Source organism: Scyliorhinus canicula, chromosome 10 (assembly GCF_902713615.1).
Source record: "Scyliorhinus canicula chromosome 10, sScyCan1.1, whole genome shotgun sequence".
Taxonomy (NCBI): domain Eukaryota; kingdom Metazoa; phylum Chordata; class Chondrichthyes; order Carcharhiniformes; family Scyliorhinidae; genus Scyliorhinus; species Scyliorhinus canicula.
In genome coordinates, this window is record NC_052155.1 from 21,031,802 (window position 1) to 21,049,343 (window position 17,542).

The window sequence follows — 17,542 nt, forward strand, 5'->3', positions numbered from 1 at the left end:
TGCCTCACAAACCTTATTGAGTTTTTCGAGAAGGTGACCAAACAGGTGGATGAGGGTAAAGTGGTTGATGTGGTGTATATGGATTTCAGTAAGGCGTTTGATAAGGTTCCACACGGTAGGCTATTGCAGAAAATAAGGAAGTATGGGATTGAAGGTGATTTCGCGGTTTGCATCAGTAATTGGCTAGCTGAAAGAAGACAGAGGGTGGTGGTTGATGGCAAATGTTCATCCTGGAGTTCAGTTACTAGTGGTGTACCGCAAGGATATGTTTTGGGGCCACTGCTGTTTATCATTTTTATAAATGACCTGGAAGTGTGTGTAGAAGGATGGGTTAGTAAATTTGCAGATGACACGAAGGTCAGTGGAGTTGTGGATAGTGCTGAAGGATGTTATAGGATACAGAGGGACATACATAAGCTGCAGAGCTGGGCTGAGAGGTGGCAGATGGAGTTTAATGCGGAAAAGTGTGAGGTGGTTCACTTTGGAAGGAGCAACAGGAATGCAGAGTACTGGGCTAATGGCAAGATTCTTAGTAGTGTAGATGAACAGAGAGATCTCGGCATCCAGGTACATAAATCCCTGAAAGTTGCCACCCAGGTTAATAGGGCTGTTAAGAAGGCATATGGTGTGCTAGCCTTTATCAGTAGGGGGATTGAGTTTCGGAGCCACAAGGTCATGCTGCAGCTGTACATAACTCTGGTGCGGCCGCTCCTGGAGTACTGCGTGTAGTTCTGGTCACCACATTATAGGAAGGATGTGGAAGCTTTGGAAAGGATTCAGAGGAGATTTACTAGGATGTTGCCTTGTATGGAGGGAAGGTCTTATGAGGAAAGGCTCAGGGACTTGAGGTTGTTTTCGTTAGAGAGGAGAAGGCTGAGAGGTGACTTAATAGAGACATACAAGATAGTCAGAGGGTTAGATAGGGTGGACAGTGAGTCTCTCTTTCCTCGGATGGCGAGGACCAACACGAGGGGACATAGCTTTAAATTGAGGGGTAGTAGATATAGGACAGATGTCAGAGGCAGTTTCTTTACTCAGAGAGTAGTCGGGGTGTGGAACAGTAGTAGACTCGCCAACTTTAAGGGCATTTAAGTGGTCACTGGATAGACATATGGATGAAAATGGAATAGTGTAGGTCAGATAGGCTTCAGATGGTTTCACAGGTCGGCGCAACATTGAGGGCCGAAGGGCCCGTACTGCGCTGTAATGTTCTATGTTCTATTTATCATGTATTTCACTGCCTTGTTTTCCCTTCCCAAATCTATTAACTTCACACTTAGAACATAGAACAGTACAACACAGAACAGGCCCTTCGGCCCTCGATGTTGTGCCGAGGATTGTCTGAAACCAAGATCAAGCTATCCCACTCCCTGCCATTCTGGTGTGCTTCATGTGCCTATCCAATAACCGCTTGAAAGTTCCTAAAGTGTCCAACTCCACTATCACAGCAGGCAGTCCATTCCACACCCTAACCACTCTCTGAGTAAAGAACCTACCTCGGACATCCCTCCTATATCTCCCGCCCTGAGCCTTATAGTTATGCCTCCTTCCTCTTCATGTCTTTGGTATTTAATGAACTTACTCTACCTTAACTCAGGAAAGCCTGGTTAAAGTGGCCCATTTTTAAGCATAACTATTTGTAGAATCATAGAATCCCTGCACTGCAGAAGGAGGCCATTCAGCCCAGCGAGTCTGCACCGACCCTTTGAAAGACCCCACCCAGGCCCAATTCCCCCATCCTATCCCCGTAACCCCTCCGAACCAGTACATTCCTGGACGCTAAGGGGCAATTTATCATGGCAATCCACCTAACATTCACATCCTTGGACTGTGGAAGGAAACCGGACACGGGTAGAAAGTGCAAACTCCACAGTCACCTAAGGCCGCAATTGAACCCGGGTCCCTGGCACTGTGAGGCAGCAGTGTTTACCACTGTGCCGCCCAATCTGGGTCTGGAAAAGATATCCAAGGAAAAGGGAACCTTGTTACATTGAATCTTTGTTGCGACCAACAGAATGTGCGTTGATTAAAGACACAGATCCAGTCATTCCTCCTCACTCGGGTTTGTGATATTTGGCGGGTCTCCTTCACAAAAATACATGAGTGTACAAGCTGGATTTTTATGACAGTGGATGATCATTTCCTTGTCACCATTGCTAGGGGTAGTTTTCAATTCAACATTTATAAAATGACCATGGTGGGATCTGAATCACTGCCCCTGCCCGCCCCACCCAGAGCATCAGACGGTACCGTGACCATTATCCCAACATCTCGCCAGATAGGGAGATGTACCACCCACAGATGCTGACAGATCTGCTGAGATGTCTCTGGATTGAATTCTATTTGCCATTTTTCTTCCCACCCGATCAGTCAGACAGGATATCTGCCTGCAGACTACAGCATCCTTCCTCACTATAAATCACAACAAATTTTTGTATCATCTGGAAACTTTTTAATCATTCCTCCACTTTTAAATGTATATCATTGACATATACCCTGATAAGGAGCTGGAACTGAGCTGTGTGAAACCCCACTAGAAACAGCCTTCCAGTAACACAAATGTGCAGATATCTAGACACAGTCCAAAGATGTGCAGGGGAGGTGGATTGGCCATGCTAAATTGCCCCTCCATTGGAAAAATGAATTGGATACTCTAAATTTATTAAAAAGATAAATATTTTTTTTAACGTTTGGGGAGTGGAAAAAGGACTTATTTTTGGAGGATTGGTTTGCTGATTGGGGGGAGCCGAGGGAGAAGACAGGCATTGGTGGGATGGATGTGTTCAGGTACTGCCAGGTGCATGACTGAGTCCAGCAGAGTTCCCGGCATTCCCAGTGGCACAGCCGTCTACTTTCCTGGAGAGAATTATTTAATATGTAGGGTTGGAGGAGGGCAGCACCTCCAGGATATGCAGACGGTTCATGGGCGGGGGGGGGGGGGGGGGGGGGGTCTCGGTGGGGGGGGGGGGGGGGGGGTGTCCCATTTTGGAGGAGGTGTGGAGTGAGTCTCTCTGGAGGGTGAATGCTACGTCATCATGTGCGAGGTTAAATTTGATACAATTTAAGGTGGTGTTCAGAGCACATCTCACCTAGGCCAGAATGAGTCAGTTTTTTGAGGGGGTTGAGGATAGGCACAGCCGGTTATCGAGGGGGTCTGCGAAGCATACGCACATGTTCTGTTCCTGGCCCAAGTTGGTGGGTTTTTGGAGGCCATTTGTTAAACACCATATCAGCAATTTTAAATGTGAATTTGGAGCCCTGCCCATTAGTAGCGATATTTGGGGTGTCAGACCAGCCAAACTGAGGACAGGGTGATGGTGGATGCTTTGGCTTTTGCCTCATTGCTGGTTCGACAGCGGATCCTGCTGAGTTGGAGACAGGTGGCACCCATTGCCAAAGCATGGCTGGGTGATTTAATGGAGTTCTTGTATCTCGAGAGCGTTACGTTCGTGGTGAGGGGAGCGACTCATGGGTTCTATCTGAGATGGTGTCCTTTTATATTGCATTTAAGGATCTGGTCATTGTTAGCTGTTAGTGGGATTTCTGTTTTTGATCAGTTGAAGTTTGTTGAGGGTGTTGATACATGATTTGATTTATATTTTGTATAAAATGCTAAAAACCTAATAAACTATTTTTTTAATGTTTAATTGTGGTTTAACAGAGGTATTTTCAATTATGATATATTTCTTTTGAATCATTCTGCTTTATAGATGCTACAAGTCCAAAATCTTACATACCCGACAAGACAGCGTGATAAATTTACATCTATGTTTTGCTATGAATTTTATTGTGTGGCTTTTATTGCAGTACTCAGTAGAAGTAACACTCCACAGAGGAAACCGATATGCTTTAGGATGAGACCAACTTGAATTGTGTGATTGATACTCCACCAAGTAACTTCAGATGCAAAGATTTTCTGTCTCTTACCTGCCTTTGCATATTCAGATGCTGCACTGTCATAATCAGGTTTCCACTTCAGAAATCCTGTTTTCAAACTGAAAATAAATGAGGATCAATTACATGAATCTTATTCCATGTACTTTAACATATTTTCTCAGCTGCAAAAGCAGGTTTACATTAGATTGTAGTAAAATACATACACTGATTCTTTTAGCGATATTAACGATCTGGACTTGCGTATAATTTCAAACTTTGTAGATGACACAAATCTCAGAAATATAGTGAACAATGAGGAGGAGAAAAAAAGACTTCAGGAGAAGGTAGATAAGACTGGTGAATTTGGGAGAAGCATGGCAGATGAAATTCAGTACAGAGAAATGTGAAGTGACATGTTTTGACAGGAATAATGAGGCAATATGAACTAAACGATTCAATTTTACAGGGTTTGCAGGAACAGAAAGATCCGGGGGGGTCATGCTCAAAAATCATTGGTGATAGGTCACATTGAGAAGGCTATTAAAATGCATATGGGATCCATGGCTTCATTCATAGAGAAATAGAGTACAAAAGGAAGTAAGTTACACTAAACCTTTATAAAATACTGGCTCAGTCTCAATTGGAATTTTATATTCAATTGTGGGCACCACACTTTAGGGAAGGATATAAAGGCCTTAGACAGGGCGGAGAGGAGATTCACTAGAATGGCAATTATACTTCAGTTATGTAGGGAGACTGGAGAAAGCAGAGGTTGTTCACCTTAAGGCAGAAAAGGTTAAAAGGAGTTTTGGTAATGATAAGCAAAGTCTTGAATGACTTTGATACAGTAAATAAGGAGAAACTGTTTACAGTGGCAGAACGCTTAGTAATCAGAAAAAACAGGTTTTAAAATGATTGGCAAAAGATTGATATGAAAAAAGCCTTTTTGTTTTTATACAGCGAGTGATCACGAATGCACTGCCTGAGCGAGTGGTGGAAGCAGATTCAATAGTAACATGCAAAAGAGAACAATTACTGGAAGGAGAAAAAAGTACAAGACTCTGGGAATGAGTAGCAGGGTGGGATTAATTGGATAGCTCTAACACAGACACAATGAGCTGAAAGCCCTTCATTTCACCGTTAATGCGCCATTAAATGACTTAACCTAGAGTGGTGAGCCTGTGGAATTCGCTATCACAGAAAGTAGTTGAGGCCAAAACATTGTTAGCGGGATTTTCTGGTCCGCCAGCCACATGTTCCTCAGCCCTCACCAGCCACGGGATTCTCCATTGTGGCCACCCCATACGACCGGGAAACCTGCAGGGGTGGGTGCGCTGTCGGCACAACGGAGAATCCCGCATTGTATGTTTTGAAGGAGTTAGATATAGCTCATGGCGAAAGGGGTCAAAGGGTATGGGGGAGGGAGGATCGTGGGGAGGCAGGAACACGCTTTTTAGTTGGATGCTCAGCCATGATCATAATGAATGGTGGAGCAGGTCAAAAGGCCTCCTCCTGCTCCTATTTACTATGTTTCTTTGTTTCAAATTGAACCTCTCCACCTTTCTCTTCTTGGAAGTGTCAATTTTGGTTCCGTTACACTCCTGTGAAGCACCTCCATATTAAAAATAAAGCATTATGTAAAATAAAAGTGTTATTTAATAGATATTTAATTAGAGTTTTATCATTTTTACAGATGACGCAACAAACTTTCAAAACGTAAACTGGTACTATACAGTACAGAAAGACAGGATAATTTCAGAACTATGGTCCTTCAGAACTAGTGCCTCTAATTACACAACAGATCAAAGAGTGGGGGGGGGAAATAAAAGAGGACAAAGCCATACAAATGTGGTAGAATGACAGAACAAGATGCACACCTTTGATTTTAACGAAAATGGTTCACCGAAAATCTTGTAGGGGCAGGTCAGACAGAATGGGTCCTATAAACTGGAGGTGGGGGTCCCATACTTTACAGAATGTATCTGACTTAGGACGCAATGTATCTGGCTTGGGACACAGAAGTCAGGAATTCCATAGGAAATAATCCATAACCGATGTCAGAGGTAGGTTATTTACACAGAGTAGTGGGTGTGTGGAATGCACTGCCAGCAGAGGTTGGGGAGTCAGAGTCATTAGGGACATTTAAGCGACTCTTGGACAGGCACATGGACAGCAGTAAATTGAAGAGGTGTAGGTTAGGCTAATCTTAGATTAGGATACATGGTCGGCACAACATTGTGGGCTGAAGGGCATGTACTGTGCTGTACTGTTCTATATTCTATAACTACTTCATGCTAATTTTGAATCAAAGGATATTTGTCACTAATTCAGGAATAAAGGATCTTTTTCTGAGCTGCAAATGTTAGGATGGGATACAACCTTTTTTCATTAGCGCAATAATTCTCCTGTCTGGAAGACAAGAATTAATTAATTAATAATAATCTTTATTGTCATAAGTAGGCACACATTAACACGGCAATGAAGTTACTGTGAAAAGCCCTTAGTCGCCATATTCCAGCGCATGTTCGGGTACACAGAAGCAGAGTTCAGAATGTCCAAATTACCGAACAGCACATCTTTCGGGACTTGTGGGAGGAAACCCACGCAGACACAGGGAGAAGGTGCAGACGCCACACAGACAGTGACCCAAGCTGGGAATTGAACATGGGACTCTGGAGCTGTGAAGCAACAGTGCTACCCACTGTGCTACCGTTCTTTCCTTAGGAATAAAGATCAAATTCCAAGGCCCTGCCAAACATCCTTTCAAGTTCCTTAACTACACCAAACCAGTAGGATTGAATCTTTTTTTTTTGAAAAAGTATTTTATTACAAACTTGTATCAAAGCAGGTGACAGCAAGTAAACACCCCGGGAAACATACTTCCCAACAATCAACTATACAGTCTGTACAGATTGTTCCCTTTTTCACCCGCTCACTCATTCTCGCCCGAGTCTTATGCACCTGTGCACCACCTTAAACTGTATCAGCTTCATCCTTGCACAAGAGGAGGTCCCGTTTACCCTCCACAGTGCCTCACTCCATACTCCGCGATTAATCTCCATTCTCAACTCCGCTTCCCATTTCTCCTTATCTTCACGGCCTGCTCACCTCCGTGCTCCCCCAGCTACTTATATATATCTCTAATTTTTCCCTCCCCTTCCACATCCGGAAGCAGCAGTCGCTCCAGCAGGGTGTATCACAGCAACCTAGGGAAAGCCCTCCAGACCTTTCACGCAAAGTCCCTAACCTGCAGATATAGAACATAGAACAGTACAGCACAGAACAGGCCCTTCGGCCCTCGATGTTGTGCCGAGCAATGATCACCCTACTCAAACCCACGTATCCACCCTATACCCGCAACCCAACAACCCCCCCTCTTAACCTTACTTTTTAGGACACTACGGGCAATTTAGCATGGCCAATCCACCTAACCCGCACATCTTTGGACTGTGGGAGGAAACCGGAGCACCCGGAGGAAACCCACGCACACACGGGGAGGACGTGCAGACTCCACACAGACAGTGACCCAGCCGGGAATTGAACCTGGGGCCCTGGAGCTGTGAAGCATTTATGCTAACCACCATGCTACCGTGCTGCCCACCTGAACTCACTACCCCTCGGCAGCTCTACCCTCTCCCTTAGCTCCTCCAGACTGGCGAACCCTTCCTCCAAATAAAAATCCTTCACCTTGACCAGCCCCACTTCCCTCCACCTCCTATATACATTATCCCCACCCCCCGGCTCAAACGCACAATTCCCGCACAGCGGCGTTAGCACCAACATCCAGTCCATCCTAAAATGCCTCCTCAGCTGATTCCATATTTTTACCGTGGACTGCACCACTGGGCTCCCTGAATACCTACTCAGAGCAATTGGCAATGCTCATGTCACCATAGCTCTCAAACTAGATCCCTTACAAGATTCAATAGGATTGAATCTTGACACAGGGCTAGACGCAGCGTAGGTAATCACCCTCATCCATCCGGCACTTTATTGGGGAAATAGCAGGATCAAATGTGTCTCTCAAGCTTGGTGTAAGTAATATGAAAATGGTGTAGTATCGTGAACCAAGTCTCTTTCAATAATAATAATTGTATTATTATGGTGTAGTATCGTTGAACTAAGTCTCCTTCATTCTGTTACATACCAAAATGTTATTGGTGTAATCCCATATACTAAACTTGTCTCTTAATATTAGTTGTCAAGTGTCTTTTCAAAGGCTGCAACGTACCCAATATATTCACACAGGATCAAGAACACCAAGTATCATAAAACTTGCTAATTAACTGTTTACGCTCTGCAGAAGTCAGGATTTTTTCCATTGGGGAAAATGTGTCCCGAAGTGTCTAGATGCATAGTTGTCTCATTCAGGATAAAGTCTCTAAGTTGCAAATACTTCAAAAAGGAATATCTCAGACGAACAAATTGCTGTCATAGCTCCTCAAAAGATGACAAGGAGACACCACTAAACGTATCTCCCAGCCTACAAATGCTTCTATCTCTTCAAATATCAAATCCATGGTCCATAAAACCTGGTGGAAAGTCCATGTTGCCCTGAATGGGAGAGAGAGAGCAGAGGTCAGTTTAGATCTCCCTCCTAATTGAAGGCTTATCTTCACGCTCTAAGAGTGTTAATAATGATAAGATTCTCATATCTAGCAGTGCCCGATCTCAAGTCCCTGCTAAACAACAAGGCCTGTAAAGGATACACCAACTGGCCTGCTTCAATATCGAGCCAAATGGAGATGGGGTCCTTTCTAACCCAAACCCTTATGAATCTAAGGTGAGAGGCTAATTGGTACATTCTAATATTCAGCACCCCCAATCCCCCCTTAGCTTACTATTGGCAGAGAATGAAGTGAAGTAAACCTACCCCTCCCAGTCCCGATTTAACTTTTAAGTGCTCGTCGTTCAAATAAGCTTCCTGTACAAGGCTGTGTCCACTTTCTCCTTTTTAAAGAAGGAAAGGATCTTTTCCTTTTAATATGATGAATTCTCCACACATTCCAGGAGCATTGTTTTAAAGCTACCGCCATTGCACAATCCACCAGAAGAAATATAGGATAGGATTTTCACAGCACATTCAAGCATGTACCAAAACATACCTCCCCATCTCAAGTCACACCACACCAGAGGCACCACAAAGTCCTTACCTGTCTATACCACTGCAGGATCCAGTCAACACCTTACAAACCCCAACACAACCAAAGTACAAAATAATCACGACCACTAAGATGATATTCCTCAACACAAGTAAGGGCCATAAGGTTAACCCTACAGCCATGCTATCATTACCATCAAGAGGCATACTCCAATGCAGAGAGGAAAAAAAACAAGAGAGTAGAAGTTATGTCCCCACCACATTTTGGGCCCACCCATGAAGACATAAACCCCTCACCCACCTCCTGGCAATGGTGCAATTCGATTCTACATGATTAAAAAAAAGAATACAGTTTTACTATCCATAAAAGTATGGATAAGAGGAGAAAACGACAGGTAACTAACGTGCGGCACAAATACCATAAATGAAGGTCCCTGAAATTCGTATGGATAGAGCATGCATAGTGCTCAATTGTTAACACCTCCCAATAAACATGATATATGACAATATAAGAACAGATAAAAGATATTATAAGAAAGTTCAAATATTTCAATGTGCTGCAGACAGAGTGTAAATCCTCGCCTTCTATGAACTTTACGAAGGCCAAGGCACTAACCGGATTGTCAAAAGACTTAATGGAGTTGTCGAATATCACCCTCGGTGTCGCATGGATAAAGCAGAGCATAATTCACTCCAGCTGTCTGGAGCTGTTTTCTGACTTCATTGAAGTGTCTACACTTTCCTGTGTCACTGCTGAGAAGTCCTGGAAAAATTAGATCTTCGTCCCCTCATGGAACCAGATCCTGCCACGTCTCACTGACCCAGAGCCTTCTGCCGATCTTTGAAGTTGTGAAAGCAAATCAATATGGGTCTGGCATATTGATTGCCCCAGCCTCCAATACAACAAACAATGTGCCCTTTCCCGTTCTAGCACTTTTGAAATGCCCAGTTTTCACATCCAGCTTAAGGAAACACGATAGCCAGCTCTCAAAGAGGTTCTTCCCCTCTACTCCTTCTGGCCGGCCAATGGCCTGGACATTCTTCCTCCTGCCTCGGTTCTCCAGGATTTCTGACATACCACGTAACTTGTGGCAGACCGATGGCCTGGACATTCTTCCACTGGCCTCGGTTCTTCAGATCTCCTCCAGGATTTCTGACATACCATGCTGCTTCTGGCAGACCGATGACCTGGACCTTCTTCCTCTGGCCTCGGTTCTCCAGGATTTCTGATGAGTCAAGAGCCTGCTTGAGGATCAGGTCACCACATTGAGATGACGGCTCCACTCCCGTTGCATCCGACTACCCCTTTTTATCACTAGCTGATTTCACATGCCAACAAGGACCTTTCAATTGGCTCCTTATTTTCCTGATGTTTAGCTGGAAGTGCTTTTCATTCAGAGCGTGAGGAAGTCAGTCTAAAGAGACACAGGGTTTTTGTTTTCGGAAAATGTTTTTGTGATGCAATTTCAAATAGTTCAAGATTTGGAAGCACTTTCCCTATGGAGGAATATTTTGTCAGAAGAAGCCCAATCATTGATTTTTCTGAGACAATGAAAATAATTGCAAGATTTGGATTACAGTGGGCATCTGCTTCTTCGTAGGGAAGCACAAGATGACCCTCCAACTTGCTTTGTTATAACTTTTACTATTGCGGAGCAGGGAATAAAGTAATTGGCTTGAAAGGCTATATGTATATATCATCAGTGCATATTTCTTCACTTACTTTTGCTTATACATGCTCTGCTTCACCTGGATTTCCTTATCCTAGACCTTCGGAACAGATTTGCCTGTCTCCGTGTGAGCAGAGAATGATGCAGGGTATGTGAAGTTTTACGGAGAATTAAGGGCAGCCACAGTGGTTAGCACTGCTGCCTCGCAGTGCTAGGGACCCGAGTTCAATTCCGGCCTTGGGTCACTATGTATGGAGTTTGCACGTTTTTTCCATGTCTGCGTGGGTTTCCTCCGGGCGCACCGGTTTCCTCGCACAGACCAAAGATGTGCGGGCATGGTGGATTATCTATGCTAAATTGCCCCTTAAGTGTCCAGGGATGTGCAGGTTAGGTTATGGGATAGAGTGGGGTGGACATGGTTAGAGTACTCATTTAAAGGGTCGGTGCAGAATCGATGGGCCGAATGGCCTCCTTCTGCACTGTAGGGATTCTATGATTCCTCGGCATTTTTCCACCAGCACTCAACTAAAAGTCTTCTTGGGACATACAATAACTCCCAGTTTAGGCAAGCATTAATAAATGAATGGAAAAGCTGCTCATGGAAATGCTGCTATTCCTACGCCTGCATCAAGTGATCCCAATAGAAGTGTTTTTAAAATCAAAAGATGAGAAAAATTAACGCTTGTAGGAACTAAACTGTAATCCATGCCATTTCTGGAAGTTTGGGTGCTAAACCTAAAAATAAGTGGATCACAAATCACCATCTGCACAAATGCTGCTCATCTAGCTTAACAGCCATAATATCGTTCACAATTCAGTTCTTAAAGCCCTTTTTACCTGGTGTGGCCTGCTTCAATTTTCAGACCTAGAGATTGAGAAGGGCTGTTTAAGTGGTGTTACAGTACTGGTGAATTACAACAACCAGTTTAATTAGTAAGAAAAATTTGGGAAAATTAAAAACCTTATGGATTTAAATTTCATATATGTAGCCAGGGGCTCCACTACACTATAAAAGCAGAAAATGCTGGAAACACTGAGCAGATTAGACAGCATCTGTGGACAGAAACAGAGTTAACATTTCAGGTTAATGACTGCTCACCAGAAACAGTCTGATCTACTCAGCATTTGCAGTTTTTATTCTGCATTTCCAGCATCTGCAATAATGTTTGTATTCGACTTCACAGCACACACCTACTTGGTCCACGAAGGCAAAAAGTCTCAGTGGCCCTGCAAACATCAGATCATTTGCCAATTATTTTTTGAAGATCCCGGTTGAATTTGCCTCCGCCGTACTCAGAGCACTCCAGATCCTAACCATACTCTGCATTAAACGGTTTTTACTCATGTGACCTTCACTTCTTTTGAAAAACATCTTAAATCGTTACCCCTTGGTTCTCAATTCTTATAAGATCAGAGTAGGCCATTCAGTCCAATAAGCCTGCTCTGCAATTCAATAAGATCATGGCTGATCAGATTTTTGCCTTAACTCCACTTTTTGCCTGCTTCCCCCCACCATGGTGGTTAGCATCAATGCTTCACAGCTCCAGGGTCCCAGGTTCGATTCCCGGCTGGGTCACTGTCTGTGTGGAGTCTGCACGTTCTCCCCGTGTGTGCGTGGGTTTCCTCCGGGTGCTCCGGTTTCCTCCCACAGTCCAAAGATGTGCGGGTTAGGTGGATTGGCCATGCTAAATTGCCCGTAGTGTAAGGTTAATGGGGGAGTTGTTGGGTTACGGGTATACGGGTTACGTGGGTTTAAGTAGGGTGATCATTGCTCGGCACAACATCGAGGGCCGAAGGGCCTGTTCTGTGCTATACTGTTCTATAATGAAGCATACTGTGTCCTGGGCTTTATTAATAAGGGCATAGAGGACAAGAGCAAAGAGGTGTTGCTGAACTTATACATGACACCACTTAGACCTCAGCTGTAATATTATGTGCAGTTCTGGATGCCACACTATAGAAAGGTTATGAACGCATTGGAGAGTGTGCAGAAGAGGTTTCCAAGAATAGTTCCAGGGATGAGAAACTTCAGTTATGAGGATGGATTGGAGAAGTTGAGGCTGTCCTTGGAGAGGAGGCTAGGAAAAGATTTAATAGCAATGTTCAAAATCATGAGGGGGCTGACCAGAGTAGATAGGGAGAAATGGTTCCTGCTCGTAAAAGGATCGAGAACAAAACTGAGAATTGCAAATGAGATGTGAGAAAAAAGCCTTTTCACACGATGAGTGGATTGGGTCTGGAAGTGTGGTGAAGGCAGGTTCAATCGAGGAATTTAAGAGGGTATTGGACGATTATTTGAAATGAAACAGCATGCAGGAGGACGAGGAAAAGGCAGGTGAATGGCAATAAGTCATAATGTTTATTTGGAGAGCTGGTACAGACACAATAGACCAAATGGCTTCCTTCTGCATCGCAACAATTCTATTATTCTAGCCTCCACTGCTCTCCAAGAAAGAGAATTCCACAGACCCCTTGAGAAAAGAAATCCCACCTCATAGAATTCCTACAGTGCAGAAGGAGGCCATTTGGTGCAAAAGTCTGCACCGACCCTCTGATAGAGCTCTCTATCGAGATCCACTTCCCCACCAACCCAACCCTTATCCCTGTAACCCAACCTGCATATACCTGCACATAAGGGGCAATTTAGCATGACCAATCCACCTAACCTGGACTGTGGAAGGAAACCGGAGCATCTAGTGGAAACCCACACAGACAAAGGGAGAATATTCAACTACCACACAGACAAGGCTGGAATCGAACCCGAGTGGCTGGTACTATGAGGCTCCAGTGCTAACCACTGTGTCACTGTGCCACCCAGCTCCATCTTAAATGTATCTTTAAATTTGCCCCCCTACCGTTCTAAATTCCCCAATGAGGGCCAACGTCCTCCTCAGCATCTACCGAGACCCCTTATGATTTTGAAAACATCTATTAAAAAGCCTCTTCAGCTTTTCTCCAAGGGGAACAGCCCCAACTTCCCCACTTATCCAGCTGAAGTTCCTCATCCCTGTATATAATATTTATAATTACAAATAACTCATAAAGGTATGCTGCATATCTGAAATGATAAAGGATGATTTTAAGAACTGATGCCAGTAGTTAACACTTCGATTGAAATGGAAATGTAGGCTTCAAATGAAGTTACTGTGAAAAGCCCCTCGTCGCAACATTTCAGCGCCTGTTAAGGAAGGCTGGGACAGGAATTAAATCGTGCTGCTGGACTGCCTTGGTCAGCTTTAAAAGCCAGCTCTTTAGCCCTGTGCTAAACCAGCCCCTTGGATACTAAGTGGTGTCAAAAATGATTGAAAGCATTTAAGGACTTATTTGTAATGCACCAGTTCCATAAACAGGATTGGCCGCAGGTTTTGTAGCAGAACCTAATAATTTTTTTTCACTGATCAGTATTGATGTTGCTGGACAGAAACCAGGAAACATGCCAACCCGCAAAGGGTACCGGGGGTTGTAGTGCGTCAGCTGATACGGGCCAGCAGCAGCCAGCGAGGAGAGGACTACAACACCCAGAATGCTCCGTGTGACCCCCAGAAGGTCAGGAAGGCGGTCGCGCGAGTCACTTCAGTTAAAGGCCTGGCGTCACCTCATTGAACATTGTAACAGGGAGGGAAATATAAAAAGATTCACCGCTGTCGTTGGCTTACTTACTATTTTTCGGCTGCCGCTATGTGTTCCAATGCCTCGTTGATTTTCTGAGCCATTCGCCTCACCCTTCACGAAATCTCGCACTTTCTTTTCCGTTTGGAAATAAGATTGGGGGAAGGAACAGAAAACAACTTATCTGCGTGCGGAAAGACTTTTTACCCTCCCCTCCTGAAAAAATGACAGGCGAAGAGCGATATTGCTAGTCTTGCCCAGACCTGCTGTCCGCCCCCCTCCCTCTTGTCTCGGCCGGCTAGACTCGCTTAAACCGACAAGATGTAGGAACGGCCGTCTGACCACAATGCGCAGGCGCGCCCCCGGCTTTCCTTCCAGCCGCGCAGGCGCGTCTCCCCACCCGCATTACTGCCCACCCGCATTCCTTCCAGCCGCGCAGGCGCGTCCGCCCACCCGCATTCCTTCCAGCCGCGCAGGCGCGTCAGCCCCAGCTGCCTTTGGGTAGTTCCCCTAGCTGTGATAGAGTAGATCCGATTTACCCAACTTTTTGGTCACGTTTCAAATGTTTCCTCACTCGGAGAGGTCGATAAACTAGTTTCGGAAAGACAAAATTTGGCACAAATTGTGTGGGGAGGTAGTCGTATTGTCATTGGGCGAGTAAGCCAGTGACCCAGAATCGTGCTGTGGGAATCTGGGTTCGAATCCCACCATGGCAGATGGGGAAATTCAAATTCAATTTTAAAAATCTGACTGTGGTGATATGCATCACTGTAAATACACAAGGGGTTAATGTAAATACATACAGCTAATGAACACATAGAATAGGACACAATCAATGGGCAGTCAAGACACCCAGAGGTGACATTACCACAAGGGGGAATTACACAACCCATATATAAGGACAGGGCACCCATACTCTTTTTGTTTCCACAGGCAACACTCAGAGAGTAGGACAGGGACAGATCAGAACCATCACACCCACCACGTGGCTGAGAGCAGACTGGTTAGTTAGACTGAGTTACTATAGCTAGATTAGCAGGAGAGTCAAACTCATAGAGAACTGAACGGCCTACATCTACAAGGTTATGCAGGAGGCGGAGGAGGCATCAGTGTGAGGAGCTGAAAGCTAAGTGGGAGGGGGAACTGGGGGAACAGATCGAAGACGGGACATGGGCAGATGCTCTGGAGAGGGTTAATTCTTCCTCCTCGTGTGCGCGGCTTAGCCTCATCCAGTTCAAGGTGCTGCACCGGGCCCACATGACTGGGACGAGGATGAGTAGGTTCTTTGGGGGTGAAGACAGGTGTGTCAGGTGCTCGGGGAGTCCAGCGAACCATGCCCATATGTTCTGGGCATGCCCGGCACTGGAGGAGTTCTGGAAGGGGGTGGCGAGGACGGTGTCGAGGGTGGTGGGATCCAGGGTCAAGCCAGGCTGGGGACTCGCGATTTTTGGGGTTGGGGTAGAGCCGGGAGTGCAGGAGGCGAAATAGGCCGGTGTGCTGGCCTTTGCGTCCCTAGTAGCCCGGCGAAGGATGTTGCTACAATGGAAGGATGCGAGGCCCCCAAGCGTGGAGACCTGGATCAATGACATGGCGGGTTTCATTAAGCTTGAGAAGGTCAAATTCGCCCTGAGAGGGTCGGTACAAGGGTTCTTTAGGCGGTGGCAACCTTTTCTCGACTTTCTGGCTCAACGATAGGGTACAGGGACAGTAGCAGCAGCAACCCGGGGGGGGAGGGGGAGGGAAAAGGGGGGGGGGGGGGCGGTCAATGACTATGTTTGTTTATTTAATTTTAATTTATTTTTAAGTTCTTTTGTTGTTCATTGGGGGTGGGGGGGATGGGATACATATGGTCTGGGGGTGTTACAGTTATTATGGGTTATTTTGTTGCATTTCATTGCTTGTCGTTATGTTTTATATTTTCTGTAAAAAATTCCAATAAAAATTATATTTAAAAAAAAACTGAACGGCCTACATATGACTCCAAATCCACAGCAATGTGGTTAATTCTTCAGTGCCCTAAGGGATGGACAATAAATGCTGGCCCTGCCAGCAATGCCCACATCCCATCAATAAATAAAACAAAAATCAAACATGAACTTTTTTTAAACTGAGCTGTGAAAAGAAACTATTTGCTCAGCAAAATAAAGTGATGCAATAAGTAAAGCAGAGTATTAGAGTAAGAGGATGAGAGTCGGTATTTCTGGCTCATTGCCAGGCTCAGCGTGCTCACTTAGTCATCCTTATCTACAGAGAGTTCATGATAGCGTATATGGGAGAGGGTGAAAGAGAGCCCTGATACTGGGAGTGAGCTAGATTCTGCCTCCACATACACACTCCTGTCAAAAGCATACACACTCAGCCCCCCCCCCCACAACTCTCTCCACCCCTCCACGCACTCTGTAACCCTCTCTATGCCTCAACACCTCTACCCCTTTGCACTCTCTTCCCCCAACTCCTTCCCCCACACTCCCCCCACATTCCCTCTCCCACACACTCACTCCCCATCCTCTCACTTTCTCTCCTCCCACACTCTCTATCCCCCCACATTCTCTATCCCTCCACACTCTCCATCCCCCCAGGGGCTGGTTTAGCTCACTCAGCTAAATCGCTGGCTTTTCAAGCAGGCCAGCAGCACGGTTCGATTCCCGTACCAGCCTCCCCGGACAGGCGCCGGAATGTGGCGACTAGGGGCTTTTCACAGTAACTTCATTGAAGCCTACTCGTGACAATAAGCGATTTTCATTTCATTTTTCATTTCACACTCTCCCCCATACTCACTATCCCCCCCACACTCACTACCCCCCACACTTACTACCCCCACTCTATTCCCCCCACACACTCTCCCCCAACACTTCCTCCCCAACATGCTCACTCCCCATCCCCTCACTCTCTCTCCCCCACAATCTCTCCCCCACACTCTCTATTCCCCCGCACGCACTATCCCTCCCACAATCACTAACCCCCACTATATTCCCCCCACACTCTCTCCCCCACACCCTCCCCCACATACTCACTCCCCATCACCTCACTCTTTCGCTCCCCCACACTCTCTCCCCCAATCCCATACTACCTTCCACTCTGCCTCCCCCCACCCTCTCCACTCCCCATTCTCTGAACCCCCCCACACTCTATATCCCACTCCCTCCCCCACTCTCTCCCCGACGCTCTTTCCCCCACTCTCCCTCGCCCCACTCTTTCTACCCCCCACTTCTTCCTCCCACTCTCTCCCCCCAATTCTGTCTCTCCCAGCAACACTCTCCCACACAAGCTCTTTTCCAACCTAGTT

The 17,542-nt window shown here is 45.7% G+C and overlaps 1 protein-coding gene across 1 annotated transcript in view; it reads right to left on the reverse strand.

Moving 5' to 3' along the window:
* The window catches only part of napgb (N-ethylmaleimide-sensitive factor attachment protein, gamma b), a 62,352-nt gene extending 47,750 nt beyond the window's left edge, over window positions 1-14,602 (reverse strand). Inside the window, exons 1-2 of the mRNA XM_038808672.1 lie at window positions 14,308-14,602; window positions 3,928-3,995 (exon numbers count right to left, since the gene is read on the reverse strand). Of these exons, the coding sequence (XP_038664600.1) occupies window positions 3,928-3,995; window positions 14,308-14,360 (121 nt within the window). The 5' untranslated portion in view covers window positions 14,361-14,602. The remainder of the gene's footprint in view (window positions 1-3,927; window positions 3,996-14,307) is intronic.
* Between the last annotated feature and the right edge of the window lie 2,940 nt (window positions 14,603-17,542).